Raw genomic sequence first — 18170 nt, forward strand, 5'->3', positions numbered from 1 at the left:
TGCAAAGTTAAAACTATGCTTTTCAGGATGCTCCTTGTTTCTGCATGAATATGAAAACATATTAACTTAATGAGTACGGAATTGGTGGTGTCTGACAGGCAGTTAAGTCTCTGATATTTGCTCTTCCTTAAGTGCCAAGATAGTGGTTCATCTTCACCCAGCTCCTTCCAGCAAAGAACCGGGCCCATTCCAGAGCAGCAAGAACTCCTACATCAAGCTCTCCTTCAAGGAGCATGGTCAGATTGAGGTGAGTCCCTGGATGGGGGAAACTGGAGTGCAGTTGTACAGACACACCCACATGTGTGCATGTGTGAGCACAAACACACCTGTTTTTGTTGTCATTTGTTAATGTGATAAAACAGGATTAAACAACATACCAAGTCTTACTATATTTTTCAAATTAGATTTATGTTGTATCTTAAACCTTATGAAGGAAAGTGGAGAATATGAACTCTGGGTTTGGTTGGGAATGGGAAGCAGAAGGGTGTTGTCACAGGGGGAGCTGTGTCCGGGAGTGTGCTCAGTCATGCTACCTAGCTGCTAGTAGGATTTTCAAAGGAATAGCTGAACTAAAGGGACAGAGAACTCAGTACTCAGAAAATTTTCTGGAAAACAGAATTATAACATAAATTCATTTTGTTGAAAATACTTTGAAATCCATGCATACAAAGGTGCTACAGAAAGCTTCTGAGAAATGTGTACTATGAACAAAGTGTGCATGGGTTTCAAAATATTTTGCAATCTTTCAATTTCATTTTCCCCAAATTTTTAAGTATGCCTGGACAATGCAGGGAAATGTTTATTGCTGCATTGGAAAGCTCACTAGCATTAACTTGGCAGCTTGTCTTATGAACGCCATACAAATTTAATCCCTTAAGTACTTATTCTGTAGCACAGTGATGTAAATATCCTACCTAACAAATCCCTTGTAAGCATTCTCAAGACATTTGCAACTGTGTGTTCTTTCCCCATCCGGTCGTTATTATCTTTGTATTCTTTTCTATAGCACTTCATTCAGTGCTTCTCCCATGGTAGCTACCAAGCAAAAATAAGTGACTCACTGAAGTTATTCTTTTTTTTTTTTAAGATTTATTTTGTATTTTTATTGGAAAGGCAGATATGTAGAGAAGAGATACAGAGAGGAAGAGCTTCTGTCCGCTGGTTCACCCCCAAGTAGCCGCAACAGCCTGAGCTAAGCTGATCTGAAGCCAGGAGCCAGGAGCTTCTTTTGGGTCTCCCACTTGGGTGCAGGGTCCCAAGAGTTTGGGCTGTCCTCAACTACTTTCCCAGGCCACAAGCAGGGAGCTTGATGGCAAGCAGGGCTGCTGGGATTAGAACCGGCGCTCATATGGGATCCTGGAGCATGCAAGGTGAGGATTTAGCCACTAAGCCATCAAGCCAGGCCTGACTAAATCTTTTTTTTTTTTCTATGTGGATAGCAGGAACTCAATGACTCATTAGTACCTCCTGACCTTTTTTTTTTAAGATTTATTTATTTTTATTGGAAAGGCAGATGTACAGAGAGGAGGAGAGACAGAGAGGAAGATCTTCTGTCCACTGATTCACTCCCCAAGTGAGCGCAACGGCTGGTGCTGCGCCGATCCGAAGCCAGAAGCCAGGAACTTCTTTCCAGGTCTCCCACGCGGGTGCAGGGTCCCAAAGGCTTTGGGCCGTCTTCGACTGCTTTCCCGGGTCACAAGCAGGGAGCTGGATGGGAAGTGGGGCTGCCGGGATTAGAACTGGCGCCCATATGGGATCCCGGCATGCTCAAGGTGAGGACCTTAATCATTACACTATAGTGCCGGGCTCTACATCATTTGTTTTAAAGATTTATTTATTTTTATTGGAAAGTCAGATGTCCAGAGAGCAGGAGAGACAGAAAGATCTTCCATCTGCTGGTTCACTCTCCAAGTAGCCACAGCGGTCGGTGCTAAACCAATTTGAAGCCAGGAGCGAGGAGCTTCTTCTAGGTCTTCATCTGACCCTTCACAGGTGCAGGGTCCCAAAGCTTTGGGCCGTCCTCCACTGCCTTCCCACGCCACAAGCAGGGAGCTGAAAGGGAAGTAGCTCTGCTGGGATTAGGACTGGCACCCATATGAGATCCTGTTGCATGCAAGGCGAGGACTTTAGCCACTAGGCTACTGCACTGGGCCCCTGACTAGATCATTCTTATGGCAAATTAAAAATATGTTTGGTTACCTTTTGCAAATAGGCATGTTTTGGCTCTAGATTTTGACTTCAGATTTTAACCGGACAAATTATTCTGTATTGCCTTCATGGAAAATGGGCGTGTATTTTTCCTGGCATTGTGTATGTTTTACTACAGATTGAAAATAACCCACATATGCGAGATTATTTAAAATAAGTATTTATTCCATTGTCATTCATCCCTTTGTTGAGAATAACTCTCTTTATACAGAAGATCTGTTCCTTTTTTTCCCTTTCTTTTGATTTGTGAGGTTGTTCCAAGAAAAGAACTTCCTTTGATTTCCTTTGATGTCTGTGGGAATCTTAGGCTTTTTGCAAATGACTGAACAGATCTTTATGCTGAAGAAATGTAAACAGTGATTCATACAAACATGCCACCACCAAGTGGTCTCACTTAAATTTTCTGTATTTGTATAAGTTTCACAGGCGTTTATCAGAAGAAATGATACAGAGAAGATGGGAGACTATGCCGGTTTCCCAGTCGTTACAGACAGGACGAGGCCCCCAGGTAGGTTTAAAGACTGTTTGCTAATCTAGTATTTTTCGACTTTGCACTGACATCAGCAGAAATAAGACTCTAACTATAGAACTATCTCCCAAACAGACCAATGGTACTTTGAGTCGTAGCACCTCGTCTGATTCAGTTTTCCACTGCAGACAGGCTCTCACATGGCTAAAAGTTGGCAAGTACCAACATTTTAAGTACATTTATACTTTAAGACTGTACTTACCTGGTACATGATAACCTACCAAAGAACAGAAGTCAACAGGAAATTTAATTTATATCTAACACTTAAAAAAGAAAAAAAACCAGCCTATATGCCGTTTAGTATAGATTGCGTTTCTCTTTCATGATGTGGAGGTCACGGTGCACAGCCGGCAGCAGAGCCGTGTTCTGGAAGGAAGTGTCGGTGTCATTGTGTGCTGCTTCCCCTCGGTTCACTGTGGGTCCTTTCCCACCATTGAAAATACAATGCGGCGGGTGACGAGACACTATTTCCTTTCTGTTTTGTATGTTTTATTTTCTACTTTTTGTTTTCCAGCCAGGAAGAATAAGGGCAGTAGGAATTGTGGGCATTGAAAGGAAACTGGAAGAAAAAAGAAAAGAGACTGACAAAAACATTTCTGAGGTATCCCTTAGACATGCGAACTGCTCAGCCATTTTTTTTAAACCCTCGTATTTGTTCTTTTAGATATAGCTGTGACCAATTCTGTTCTATAATTTGTAAAATACTTTGTTGATGTCGACCCAAGCACTGAGATGGGATGGTGCAGGTACCGATAGTCACCGCTTGCCCTGTTGGTTTTCATGCTGTGCTACAGAGAGATGCGGAAGCTATGTCACCGTAGCCACCGTCTTCTAAGAATCTTCTGTTCCCCTAAAATTCCAGTACTTTGGTACTAGAAGAGAAGAAACTGACCTAGAGCGACTGGCTGGATTGGAACCAGGGGCAGCTTCACAGTACACTGCATCCTACAGTCACAAGAGGTGCTGTTTCTGAGCACTTACAACAGCCACCTTGTCACCTCACTTTGTGTTGAGACTTTTGGGGGTGGCAGAGGTGTCTGCACTTATTTCTTTCATAAATGCTACTCATTCTAACTTGATGATATGTTCAAAATGTCTTCCTTAGTTTATTTCAGTGTAAGTTTCACTGAGGCCGTGGCTGAAAGAACTCTGCATTGTTGCGTGTCTCATTCAGATGACTGATTTGCTTTCTGCTGTGTGCTGGGCCCAGCCCAGGATGCTGCTGGAACGGCAGTGATGCCCCCAGCTAGAGGCAGGCAAGCAGCCAGGGTCTGTACTTGGTGTGCTGCAGTGAGAGCACATTACAGGGAAGGCTTGAGTACAGCAGGAGCCGGGAATTCAAAGCGGCCAGCAGCTGGGGAGAGACTGGGACATACAAAGGCACAGAACTAAGAGTACTGAAACCAGAAATTCAAGAATGTAGTAATAGTTACTGAAACGAATAACCGAAGGACTGAAAAGAAATGTTGTCATCAGTCGTCTTCAGTTTTTCAACAAATGGCATTTTTCTCTAAATTGGAGTGAGATTTTACTTTGGCTGTGGTTAGAGGGACCGAAGATTCTGTAGATAGAATTATATAAGGAACACGGGAATTTATTTTGCTGTAATTTTTATTGTAGGTAAGTTTTGATTGTTTTTAGGAGAGGTAAGCCAGGAGCCTAGGACTCCATTTGAACGCCTCGCCTGGGTGGGGGCCGTTGCACGGGGCCATCTGGTGCAGCTCTGTCAGGTGCAGGAGCAGGGAGCTGGACCAGAGGCAGAACAGCTGCGGCTCAAACCAGTGCTCTATGGGATGCCAGCATCGCAGGCAGTGCCACTGGACTCCGCTGCCAGCTTCTCTGCCCATTTTTTTCCTGATGGTTGGCTAATTCCAAATTTTAGGGTAATTACTGATGTGTGGAAAATTGCATTTTGTTATTATTTGATATTTTATAAATAACCCCAAGGCACCAGAAGATTTCTTTTTTTATGTCTATATAGGACTAACTTATGTGTTATGTATGGGCTCACTATTATAGCATGCATTTTCAATGAAAATGTAAAAAATTGAAGCAATTTTCCATGTAAAACATGAAACTGCTTATCGGTTGAGGTGCTTGTTACATGTTCAGAGTAAAAATAAATCTAAGCGTGTAAACGCTCGCTCTCTTTGGGAAAGCTAGGTTGCTGTGTGATTTGCCCTCTCCTTCAGCGCTGTAACAGGCTTCGTTTTAGAGCTGGTGCCCACAGTTTCCCACAAAGGGCTTCCTGCATCTGCTGGCTGTTGCTGATAAGAACCCAGGGTTAGGCCTTTTGTTTATCTGAGGAAATTCCTGTTAGGTGTGTGCTCGCTCCCCTTTGTTCAGCGTTAGCCTTGGTGAGCTGTGCTTGGACTCTTGCAGGGCACTGTTCTAACAGAGCCTGTTGCAGATGGTCTGTGTGGACAGACTGATTCAGTTTGAAGATGCCTTTGAATTGGATATTTATTGTAGAAAACCGAACAATTGATGGCTATTCTTTAGAATCACTTGTTGGTCCTAGGAGAGCTTTTCTGGAGTTATAGTCAAAGCTCTAAGTAGAAAGTGTTTCAATTCCAAGGTAGAGCCTGCTATTTTCAGTTAAATCATACCTGCTATTAAAGCCCGCATTGTGCCTAGGAAGTCCTCCTGCAGCCACCTACTCTGTTCTCCACCAGGAAAGCAATCTCTGGACATACCAGCTCGGAAGTCCCTGAGCTCAGATGGGAGACCAGGAAAGCTTTCTAGCACTTTGGATTCTTGACCTCCCATGAGCAAATGATTTTAGTAAAAACCAGTAAAAGAAATTGTTTTTTGTTTTGTTTTGTTTTTTTAAGATTTGTTTACTTGTAAAACAGCATTATGGAAAAAGATATCTTTCATGTGCTGGTGCTTGCCACACATGTCCATAACGGCCAGGGCCAGCCAAAGCCAGGAGTCTGGAGCTCCATCTGGGTCTTGCAGGTCGAGAACAGGTGCTCAGGAGCATTGGCGGGGAGCTGGATCAGAAGTGGAGCAGCTGAGACTCACAGTGGCGCACATCTGAAATGCCAGTGTTGAAGGGGAGGCTTAACCACAGTACTGGCCAAAGATTTTTTTTTTTATCATCTCAAATACTATTCATTTTCTGAATGATTAATCAATAATAGCCATTTTTCTCTTTGAAAACTTGAAGGGATTTTTGCCATTGTTTTAGAATATTTATGGTTTACTAAACTGAATTTTTACAATAAGAGATTCACTACTGGAATAAATATATTACTACATTGGTATTTATAAGAAAAATTTCATGTATTTTTCCCACACAGAAAAACACAAATGGTACTTTATAGCTTTAAAGTCTTCCAACAGAAACTTATTTCTCGTTTCAGGCTTTTGAAGACCTCAGCAAGCTAATGATCAAGGTATATCATTTCTGCCTCTTTAAGTGTATACCGTTCATGATCCATCTTGGAAAATATACGTTAACTGATTCTTTGGGGACATTTCTTTTTTCTGTGCTTTTCTTTGGACAGGCTAAGGAAATGGTGGAGTTATCAAAATCAATTGCTAATAAAATTAAAGACAAACAAGGTGACATCACAGAAGATGAAGTAAGTTGGTTCCTTTTTCTAAAAGCATTAGAAACTACACACAGAAGTAGTGCAGAGTAGTGTAGTGTCCTGGGGTTTGCCAGTTTGCTTTCTTACTGTGATGTTGTAGTTTTATTTTTCCTTTTTAAGAGTTTGAGGATATATTTACAAGAAGTTAAAGAAAAAATTATGAGCCATAAAAATCCATTTATTTGTAGTAGGGTTAAAGGTTATTTCATTGGCTTTCCTTGGAGTGTAAAAAGAGAGAGATCGAATGTAAAAAGACTGGATGTTTCATATATCTGTATGACTGTGTCTCATTAAATTTGTTTATACTGTGGTCAGAGCCCTTTTGCTTTCTAAGTTTTTGATTTTGTCATATGACTGGCAGTAATTTTAGCTTAGGTAGTATCTAATCTCTTTTCCCATCCAACTTACAAAATAAGAGACCAAGACAGAAGAAGCAAGAACTATTTTTGCAAGGAACTTCTGGAAATTGGGTCCCTTATAGCTCACGGTACAGAAATACAATAGAAGAAATGAGTGTATGTAAAAATGAATGAGCAGATTTGAATTCATGATGGAAGGATTTCATATGTGTAGGTGGAGAGATAAATTGTGACAATTTTTTGGTGAATTTTCTTCTTTCTTCTTTTAGACCATCAGGTTTAAATCCTATTTACTGAGCATGGGAATAGCTAACCCAGTGACCAGGGAAACTTACGGCTCCGGCACACAGTACCACATGCAGCTGGCTAAACAGCTGGCCGGGATACTGCAGGCACCTTTGGAGGTGAGAACCAAACTTCAGTGCACTTGGAAACTGCAGTCATGGCTGAGTCCTCAGAAATCTCAGCAGCGGAACTCTGCCTGATGTGGTTATTATCAAACAACATGTTTTAAGAATAATAAATTAGTTCAGTATAGTCATATCAGTGAATCTTTGTAATCTTCTAAGTGAATTCTAGTTTCCATTTCTGATATTTATAGCTTTCTAACTCTATTTAATGTGAACTTTTTCTTGTCTTCAAAAAGTTGTGTATGTATGTTCTTTCTGTAGCTGTATTTTCATGCTGCAGCTAGTCTTTAATATAGCATACTGTTAATAATTTCAGAATACAGATTCATCTAGCCTTTCAGCATCCCACCAGTCAAAACTTTATTAAGGCTCTGGCATTAAAGACAAATTTCAAACATATACCAAAATAAATAATATAATGAATCCATGTGCCCATCATCTAGTTTTACCTATAAATCAGTCTCCACTCAAAATCATTTTTAGAACACATTCCATCATTTTAGCTGCAAATATTTCAGCAACTATAATAAAGACTGGTTTAAACACAACCATAAGCCCGTTTCACACCCAAAACACTAAAAATAGGGGCAGGTATCGTAGGGCTGGTTTAGGAGGCCTGCACCCTGTGTAAGGGTGCCTGGGATGAAGTCCTGCCTGTGTTTCCCACTCAGCCTGCTGCTGATCACACCCTGAGGGGAAGCAGCAGATGAGCCAGGAGCTTAAATCCCTGCCACCCCCGTGGGAGACCCCAGTCCAGCTCCAGGTTCCTGGCTTCGGCCTGATCCGTGCCTGGCTGTTGCGGCATTTGAGGGGTGAACCAATGGATGGAAACACTGTGTATGTATATAAAACTTTTAAAAAAAAATGCTGTTTCTAATTCTAACACTATTTGCAAATTTTATATTTTATTAGGAACGAGGGGGAATAATGTCACTCACGGAGGTGTACTGCTTAGTGAACCGGGCTCGAGGAATGGAAGTAAGCTTAGAATCATTGCTTTTTAAACTAAATCTAGACTTCCTTGCAGTGTCATGGAAATTCTCCTGTAGTGGCTAGTTGCAGTCTGAGAAGGGGTTATGAATGTGATGCTACTTTGAGACACCGTGTGGTGCAGGGGAAAAGAACAGGGCCCTGGGATCTGGGAGATGGGTGGTGTCCTCCTTCTGTCGGTGCCTCGCAGAGTGACCCTGAGTGGCTCACTTACCCTCCCTTATCTGGAAAGAAGCGCTCAGATCGAGACCCCAGGCTTTTCTGCTGTGTGTATGCACTGTGATGCATGAGCTCAGACACAAAGCCCTGTATGCACGTGACCCTGTAGATCCTGCAGAGTGAACGGAGTGCTCTGGCCCCCTTCACACCCCTCATGTGATACTTCATTTATCCTGCCAGTAACTGGGCGAGATGGCTGCTTTGCCTATTCTCTTCTGGAGAATAATTGGGGGGTGAGGCAGTAGATGCTTAGATTCAGCAACTTGACCAAGGCCAGGCAAAAGACAGGGCTTGGGACCGTCCTCTGTGATTCCATGCCGTGTTCCCCACCACTGCCCTGATCTGATTCCTTGAGCTGTGCTGCCAAAAGGTACCCGCCAGCCAGATTTAATGTGGTGAATCCAGACTGAGATGTGCTGGAAGTGTAGAATGCACACTGCCTTAGAAGACGTTGTCCAAAGCAATGCTTCATATCTCATGGCTCATTTTATACTAATTATATGATTCTTACACTGATTTTATTGAATTAATTGAAAAATGTTCAAATTAATTTCACTTGTTAAAAAAATGTGACTTTATTATATTCCTTTGGATGGCACTGCTTTCATGAATACAAATCTTAGGATCCTGTAGTAATTGGGTCATTTCTGTATAACGCTTCCTTCATGGATGGTGTTTTGATTTCCTCTTTTTGTTTTAGTGGTTTTGACAGCTTTGTAGAATTGCTTTATTGATTTGCAGTGGAACTTTTTTTCCCCCATTAGTTGCTGTCACCAGAAGATTTAGTGAATGCCTGCAAGATGCTGGAATCGCTGAAATTACCTCTCAGGTAAAGGAAGCGCCCGAGGTTAGCCCTCTTAGCTACACTCCCACATTGGACAGGCAGGGGAGCACAGCCAGATTCACCCTTTGGAGAGGACAGCAGGGGACTCCTCTCTGGAGGCCAGAGTGATCGGGCTCCCTACGGCCTTCCGTGTTGGTCTCGGAGGACTTGGAAGCATGGGGTTCGGCTGTGACTTCTATCTTCCTTTTACTGACAAGAGAGTAGCAAGCTGTACTCTTTTCATTGTGCAGATTCTAGTTTCTCATTTACTCTCGAGCTTTTTGGTTTTGTGTAGTTGCTTGTGGTTGCTATGTCTTGTGTCCCTGTTGCTCCCAAACGTGAGCATAGAAGAAAGTAAGAACTAAGTGCCTCTCTTCGGCAGCAGACATCCCAGCTGACCGGCTTTGGTATCTGCGGTTTTCAGGCTCCGAGTTTTTGACAGTGGCGTCATGGTCATCGAGCTCCAGTCCCACAAGGAGGAGGAAATGCTGGCCTCAGCCCTGGAGACGGTATGTGAGCCCCGCTTCCTTGCCGTGAAGTCATCAGAGCTTAGCAACTTGAGAAACAGGATTTCCTTTTGCCTTCCCCGTCACTAAAAAGTTAACATTCAGAGGCCCAATTAAATATGGGCTGGCACTAGCGATGAAGGTGTATTCAGCAAAATTGTACATTCAAAGTTTTGTGAAACTTATTGGTAGTTTTAATTAACCTAAGTCAGGACAGCTAAATTGGTGAGGTGTTTTCTTTTCTGTTGAAGCTCAGTGTTGAGAACAGATTTATAACTTTATTAATTAGAAATGATACACAATTGAACTTTCAATTTTAGTAACACCTACATAAGTAGCATTTTTAAACAGCACAAGTTGTTCTGTGAAATAATTGCTCAGAAAATATGAAAAGCATCAGTTTTCTGCCCAACAGAATATTGCCCAAACAGCCAATATTAATCGTTGGGATACTTGAAATAGTCCCATGATGAAAGTATGTAATTTGAATAACTCATTTGAAGTTGGATGCAAGCCTCAAGACTATGTTATAGCTTCTATGATGTATCTTATGCTAGCCCTGCGTTTGCTCCCTTCCCTGGGGCGTGTGAGATGCAGTCAGAGTTGATTACATGTTCTTTTCAGGGTATTGAATGATACTTTGTAGGCTTCACACAGGAGTTGTATTTTGATATTTTAGACCTCACTACCTTGGTTCTAGGTCCTTCAGATTTGTAGATTTAAACATTGATTAAGACTTAAGTTGTACAGTGACTGTGGAATTTTAGTGGAAAATGCAATACATCATTTCTGGCATCTGCTGAAAGACATGCGGCCTAAGGCCAGAAGCCGGTTAGGTCTCCTCACTCACACTTCACCTGTGTTCCCGTCAGGTCTCAGAAAAGGGATCCCTCACCTCAGAAGAGTTTGCTAAGCTCGTGGGGATGTCTGTGCTCCTGGCCAAGGAAAGGTGGGTTAGCTGCTCGCCCTGCATCATTACATTGGGGTCCGTGTCCCTGGACAATGAGGTAACTGCCTTTGTTTCTTCTTGTTCCCAGGTTGCTGCTTGCAGAAAAAATGGGCCATCTTTGCCGAGATGACTCAGTGGAAGGCTTGCGATTTTACCCAAATTTGTTCATGACTCAGAGCTAAGGGCTGTGTGTCTGAAACACCTTTCTTCATGTACTTGCATCATGTAGAGGTTGTATGAAGTTAGCTAAGATAGGCACCCATGGGCTGAGGATTTCTTAGAGTTTCATAATCTAATCTATAACTTTTTAAATTTCTCCTTGACTCGTATGGCCCAGGAAGATGCACATAATAAAATACAGAGTAGGAATGCCAACATGGACTTAAAATTATACTGTAGTTGTGCAGAATCCTCAGACTTGAAAGATGATGGATTTTATCTTGACCTTGGGTAAAGAAAAAGAGAAGCTGCATGCTTAGACAGGTTATTATTCCAGTGTGACTAAAATTCACTGAAATGTAAATGAAGTTTTTCTCTGTGTCTGTTGTGCCCAATTGGGGGGATTTTTATGAAACAAGTCATATCTACTACAGGTTAAAAACCTGACCAGAATGCCCACCTGCCGATTGCCACAGGGGTTCCTCCTAGGGCTGTATTTCAGAGGCAGTCATAGCATGTCTTCACCAGACCAACTAAAACGCCTTTTAAAAAGAGAATTTTATTTGAATTTCATATTTTTATTCCAACTAGTTTTTCATTTTTTAAGAAAAATGCTGATTTCACGGTTGGCATTTGAAGAATGCAACTGTTGTCATGTTTTTAAAAAATGCTGTGGATTTTGAAACTGAGTTAAAGAGCTGCATCAACATGCCCAAAGTTAGGATTACAAATTTGGGAGGTGGGCAGCTCAGGAATGCCCTAGGACTGTTCTACATGTACTGGGTCCCAGGCAACCACAGCGTTCTTTTACCTCAAAGCCAAGGATGAGAAATAGAATATGAAAAATAATATGACTCCTTTCCTCCTCCCTTAAGGAGTTTCAGCACTTAAATTTTTTAAAAAAAATCTTTCTGTCATATTCCAGTAGTATTTTTTCTTCTTTGCCCTCCACATTAGAGATTGTGTGGATAAAACACCTCAGTGAAGTGTTCTTGAGATGACAGCACACAACTCATGTTGCCTGTGTACTGTTTGGGTGGCCCATCCGACTTCATGTGTGACTTGCTGTGTGGCGTGTTCCAGGTCGGCGTCAACTCAAACTCAGGGAACAAAGCGGGGACCTGTGGAATGGAAGAGGACACCCCTTTGGAAGCGGAAGGGAAGTGGTGGTTTTAGCCGAGCCTGTGGAACGGGCAGTATCCATGCTAGGAGAGCCACCAGGACCTGGCACAGACAGCCCAGGCTTGCATTCCCGGTTCCCCAGATGGTCTCACTCCCACAGATGGCCACTGCAGAAGCACCAGGGCCCTCAGCCACCCACCCAGGGCATGCCAGTCCCTGATCCTGGCCGGGAAAGCGTCTGTTGCTGCACCATGCCCTCTGGTGTTCCCAGGCATCCTGCTTTAGTCCTCATTTCCCACACCCATCTCTGACTATTCAGTTTAGCCTCTGGTTTATTTTGTGGGTAACCAGCATCTGGCTGCTCAAGTTTTTGAGGGGTGAGAGTTGCACAAACCTGTCTGTCTTGTCTTTGTCCAGGTTCCTTACTCTCCCTGCCCTGGAAAACCTGCACACACGTGCACACTGCCCTCGTATGTCCTATCTCATCTGGTTAAGGCTTTAAACACTAGAAAAATAAACATTTCACCAATTGGGAATATGGTGAGTAGGACTGTTGGAGCTGCCGATCTGGCTCTGATGGCGTGGATTCACTGCAGCAGGCATACATAACGTGTTCTTGTACTTGTTTATGTAACATAGAAACAGCAGTCAGAACTGTGTAAAATAAATTAAACATACAGAAATGTGGCACATGAATTTATTTTGCAAATGTCACATTGATTTAAAAACAAGTACGATTCACTTTATTATTTTATTCTTTTTAAAAAATTTTATGCTTAAAGTAAACATTCCTCACTATTTCCAGGTGTCTTAATGAATTTTTGTCCTTCTTTTTCTTTGCTAACTAAAGGTGTTATTTTGGTCCTCTATTAGTAGAGTTATGTTCAGATGCAACCAATCAGGCCCTAAATGCAAAAAAGTTCTGTCTTGGTGCTTATCACTGCTATAATTATTATTTTTGTTTCCCTAACTTTATTCTTAGAAATATGAATCTCTTGGTAGCTTTATGGTATGGAATATTTCTATTCATTTGCTGATAAGAGAAAATTTTTTACATTGTGTAAAGTGAAGATTGTTTTCAGGGTTAAATGATTGGTTAATGTCTATAGAATAAAATAATTACAAAGTTTTAAAGTGGTTTTTCTTGACTTAGTGTTCTTTTTAAACACTCTGAAACACCTATGAAAGTGATAGCCACACTCGGCATATACATTAAGAACTTTTAGATTTTATACTAAGAGTTGCTTATAAATATTTATGGTGTCAGGTTCTATTTTCATTATCTTTAAAGGATGTGAAATGAGTCATGCCCTGCTTTCTGTGTTAATTCTTGCTGTGACTTCATGTGCTCGTGTGAATGTGCTGTGTCTTGTTCCCTGTCACCAGCCTGACAGACTGTGGACTCACCTCACCCTCATGCTTGGATAACCACAGTGGCTCCTCCTGCCCAGCGTCTCAGAGCTTCATTTTGGAATAGTGGACTCACAGCTTAAAGACTGTCCAGGGACAAACTCGAGCACATGCAAAAATGATCTTTGACAATCTCTTACAAAGTTGCCAGTGAAGTTCTTTTCATAGTCTTACTGTTTGTATCTTCATGGGATGAAACATAGGCATGAATACATTGTACATACAATAAATCCAGTATTCATAATTACATATGTAAGTGTATGTTGGAGTGAGGGTTGAATTTTTGTGAATCTGTTCCTGACTTCATCCCTTATGATCAATGTGAAGTAAGCCTCCACAAGGGCAGAGATTTTTGTTGGGTGTGTTGGATGCATTCTTGGAGCATGGAACAGGGCCTGGCACACAGTCGGCGTTCAATCAGTGTGTACTGAATTAGCAAATTCCAGTATATATGCCTATTTACAACCTGGCTCCACTTGATCCCACCTTAGCTCACATTCAATTCCGTTTACGAAGGGAAAACACACTTTTTTGCATAATGTAGACTTTGCAGGGTTGACGTGGTCGGGGAAACAGCCACGTGAGCAACCTGTACTGAAGATGGAAAGAAGTGTGCACGTAGAAGGGTTCCAGGTGCCATGCTGTGAAAAGGAGAGAGGAGCTTTCAGTTCTGCTGGAGAGTTCTGGAAAGGTGTGGTGGACAGCAAGAGCCTTATAAACTGGGCACACAAGGACCGAGAGACAGTGGAAGGCATGGGGTCACGGAAGAGTCTAAGAGAGACTTCCTGTTCCTGGACACATCTGCCCTTGGCTGTCCAGACTTCCTTTCACTGCTTCTCACATTCTTACCCACCTCACCCCAACTAACCCAAATCAGATTCACTTGCTCTAGAAAAGAATGTGTCCAGTACACAGCTGTTTCCACAGTCTGTAGGAGTTACTGTCTGTCATCCTATATACTTGATTGCTTTAATGATCATTTTGAAGCCCAAAGAAAACAGAGAAAGTGGATTTCTTTTAAGTTCAAAGACTGTCCTGTAATGCTTTTTTTGAATTCTCAGCTCTGCCCATGTGGAAGGTTTCTTGTGCCACGTGGGAGGTGATTGAACTGAGAGTTTGGATGCTAGCACTGCATAGTGTCAGGACTGATAGGCAAACCTGTCTGTCCTCTCCCCCCCTCTCAAGAGACACCCTCAACCATGGGCTCGTCTTACTGGAGTTCCAGGCCCCCTGCCTTATCTGTGCTCAGGGAATCACTCCAGGACAACTAGATCAAACACACACACACACAAGAGTCTGTTCTGTTCTGTAGAGGAAGACTAGGTCACTCATTTTCCTTGTTTCCTGATAACGCTATCCTGAGCCCTTATAACTCATCTCAGAGACTTTGTGAGGGCAATAGTAAAAGATCTTTTGAAAAGATCTATGCAAAGACAGAGGATCTGACCCAGAAAGAATGCAAGGTGTCTGAAAGCCGGATTCGCGATAGTTCAGTACTGACAAAGGCATGTCACTCCTCTTTTGGATTTTTTCTTGGTTTTATTAGAAAAGGTTAAATTGTATCAATAAAGACATTAATGATACAGTTTGGCAAGAATTCTAATTCAGACAAAAGTGACCAAGCAGCTCAATAAAGTTATTTTGAAAACGGCCAGGCATATGGATATAACCACTTGGAAATGGACTTGAGTCCTTTCACCCCTGGAGACTTTGGAAGGAACAAGTGTGTCTGAAAGGTCGGTGCACTTGGTTACCACACTGGGGGAAACCGGGGGGAAAGCAGGCCACCCAGGGCAGGGCTAGGTCCCACAGGGGCTTTGCCACAGACAACACAGACTGCCCTGCATCTGTGCAGATCTGAATCAGCTCCAGGCTCACTCAAAACTGAAAACGTCAGGGAGGTAGCCCCGTGGCAGGCGTTTGTCAAGAAATCCCGACTTACGTTGATGAATGGTTAGTGCCAGACAATTATGCTGGCAATAAAACTGGATAATAGCCTTAAAGCTTCTTTGGAACATTAGATGAATTTACTTAGTTCCTATCTGACAAAATGGGAACTTAGGAAAATAAGGTGTCTTTAATAGTTAGAATCGAACACTTGGGTTATCTTTTAAAAGATAAAGTGACGGGTTTAAGGCACCTGCCAACAGCATGTTGTTAAGTGAGTGAAAAAAGTTGAAAATCACAGTGAAAGGCAGTGAGCTTCCTGAGCCTTGACAAGTGTAAACCGCAGAAGTAACTCACATGCCAGCCGACAGGACTCTCCAAAGTGCTCCGGTGGCCGCCTCGCGGGAGGCCCTCGGCTCCAGTGTCCCTTACAGCACAGGAGCTGTCTCTTCGTGGGGTCTGTCGCCCGACGGCTGGGGCGAACCTGACAGCACCTCCCTGCGGCAAGAACAGGCTGTGGAGCCCGGCGGAACTCGCTCCTCCCGCAGTCTTTGAGGAGGGCAGCTTTCACACTTGCGGAGCAGTTTTCACATGCTTCCTTGTGATTGACTCAATGGACCTATTTCTGGCTCCTAGGAAAGAAAAGAAAAAAATAAAAAAAGAGGAAGAAACATTTTTACCTGTTCCTACTGAAATTTCCGTGGCTCTGCGGAAGACAAGTTTACAGTTCCTAACGCATTAGGCCACTTTGCGGGGTCTAGATCAGAAAGCGACCCTGGGGAAGTGAGGTCGGGCTGGGGCGCGCCGGAGGTCGCTAGCGCACCCCGCACCGCCCGCTCGGGTCTCCCCACCGCCGGCCGCCGCGTTTCCTGCGGGCTTCCCGGCCCAGTGCTCTGGAGGCGGGCAGGAAAGGATGCGCGGCCCCGAAGGGGCGGGGGCGGGTCCGGAATGACCCCCGCCCTCGCCGCGCAGCCAGCGGAGGCGGAGGCGGGCTCGGGCGGGGCGCGCAGTCCGCGGACGCGGGATGCTGGGCGCGCAGCCTCGCCGGCCCTGAGGCCTCCGCTGCGCCTGGCACTGGGCGTTGGGTCCCGTCACCCGGCCCGGCGTCTCGAGAGGTAAGGAGAGCCTTCTGCCGCCGCGGGTCCCTGCCACCTCTCCGCAGCCCGAGGGCGCGCTGCGGACTCCCCGTCTGCGCCACCGGCTGTCCGGGAGCAGGTGTTGCCAGGAGGCTGAGTGGGCCGTGAGCGGCACTGAACCAAAGTTTTGGGACCGCGAATACCAGGCGTTGTTGCTTGAAAGACGAAGTATTACATTGGGATACAAGCGGTGTGGGGAAGGGAGCTGTGTGCCAGGGCCGGAGTTGGCAAGCGTTGAAGAAGGGCTGCGAGCACTTGGGATGCCTCAACCAAGGCCGAGCCAAAGCACAGGTATCTTTCAGTGTGTGTAAGTTCTTGACTGTTTAAAATGATACTCTGTGATGCATTGTGTATAGATAGGCAGGGCATTGGGTACAACTTGTTGAAAGAAAATTCACAAGCAAGGTAGACAATCGAATTAAAGCGAAATGTTAAGATTATGGTATTCAAATTAGGATAATAATTTATAGTCTGATTTATTCTGTAATTCTGTTGCTATCCAGCTTAGAATATAGATGATAGTTCAAGTCCATTTTACTGCTCATTTTCATGAGAAGACTGTGTTAAAGTTACAAAATCCACTGTGGTTGAGGGAATCAGATTTGTTGGCGTGGGCCTTGGCATAGTGGGTGAAATGCCTGCCTCCTACTTTCGAGTGCCTGGGTTCGATCCCTGGCCCTGGCATAACTCAGTTGGGTGTCTGTCACCATCATGGGAGACCTGCATGGAGTGCCTGGCTTCTGTCCAGTTCCAGTCATCTTAGGCAACTGGAGTGTGGGCCAGTAGATCAACTTAAAAAAAAATACATGGTTATCATGGGGAAGCAGGTGGGGAGCTGGCTTCTCCTTGCGCCACTGTGTATCAGTGACTTAAAGGAAGTGGTCATGCTTACCTGTGAGGATGGGTTGATGCCAGGGCTTCACCTGTTGGCTCTGGCTGACTTATGCCATTCAGGTGCAGGGGGCTGTTTCTCCCCAAACAAGAGTTTTCTTTTTCATTTGTTCAGCAGAGGATCCCTAATCACCTGCCTGATTACTTCAAATCCCTGTCTTCCTTTCAGGAAATACAGTGTTTCCTTTGTGGAACCAACTCTTACTGACCCAAGGAGAGTTAATAGAGACACACCAGTTTCCTTCCCAGTATATTGTGGCTTATTTCAACCAATCCTCTTAATTTCATGAATTTCTGTTCTCGTGTAGAGAATGTAACATGTATTTGGAAAACAGTATAGTTGCTTGTTAAAACTACATTAAGAATGAACAGTACAGGGAACTGTAAACATTAAGAAAATGTATTATAGTTGTCTTTTTGAAGAAATATTTCTCACTTTATTTGAAAAACTGGGAGACAGAGTTCTACTGTCCACTGATTGACTCCCTAGATGCCATCAACACCCGGGACTGGGCCAGGCTAAAGCCTAGAGCCTGAACTTCGAGCTGAGTCTCCCACCTACGAGGCAGCCACCCAGCGGCTTGAGCTGTCATCTGTTTCGCAGTGGGAAGCACGTTAGCGGGGAAACTGGATTGGATGCAGAGTCACTGGGACTGAAACCGGACACTTCCATGGGGGGGGGGGTTCAGGTGTTGGGAGCAGCAACTTCATGTCTTTTTGCGGACTCTAGTTTTTAAAAACTGGCTCAAATTCCTTGCGTGTTATTCTATTTATATCAAAGCAGAGGTCTCTTCCCGCAAGTCATTTTGAACTTAAAGCTAACAAAGCCTTCCTGCCCTCCCAGGCGCCCTGGGGAGATGGCTGCAGGAAGACCCTGTCTCCCCATGAATGCTAGCTGCAACTAGTGGAAGACTGATAGAAGGTGACAGTTGCTGTTAATCTGTCATGAAAGTCAGGACCACATGGAGTTAAT

General features: G+C 43.8%; 1 protein-coding gene across 3 annotated transcripts in view; it reads left to right on the forward strand.

Moving 5' to 3' along the window:
• The window catches only part of LOC121163726 (vacuolar protein-sorting-associated protein 36), a 30827-nt gene extending 16496 nt beyond the window's left edge, over positions 1-14331 (forward strand). For 2 of the 3 annotated variants that reach the window (XM_040991468.1, XM_040991469.1), the window contains exons 4-14: positions 133-247; positions 2627-2716; positions 3252-3338; positions 6106-6138; positions 6250-6327; positions 6965-7099; positions 8018-8083; positions 9079-9143; positions 9562-9646; positions 10516-10592; positions 10681-14331. In XM_040991468.1, coding sequence (XP_040847402.1) covers positions 133-247; positions 2627-2716; positions 3252-3338; positions 6106-6138; positions 6250-6327; positions 6965-7099; positions 8018-8083; positions 9079-9143; positions 9562-9646; positions 10516-10592; positions 10681-10774 — 925 coding nt within the window. In that variant the 3' untranslated portion in view covers positions 10775-14331. The remainder of the gene's footprint in view (positions 1-132; positions 248-2626; positions 2717-3251; positions 3339-6105; positions 6139-6249; positions 6328-6964; positions 7100-8017; positions 8084-9078; positions 9144-9561; positions 9647-10515; positions 10593-10680) is intronic. The other variant, XM_040991470.1, reaches the window with a different exon arrangement.
• The last annotated feature ends 3839 nt before the right edge of the window (positions 14332-18170 follow it).

The sequence above is a fragment of the Ochotona curzoniae genome, unplaced genomic scaffold (genome assembly GCF_017591425.1).
Source record: "Ochotona curzoniae isolate NIBS_2020 unplaced genomic scaffold, NIBS_Ocur_1.0 contig_64, whole genome shotgun sequence".
NCBI classification, from domain to species: domain Eukaryota; kingdom Metazoa; phylum Chordata; class Mammalia; order Lagomorpha; family Ochotonidae; genus Ochotona; species Ochotona curzoniae.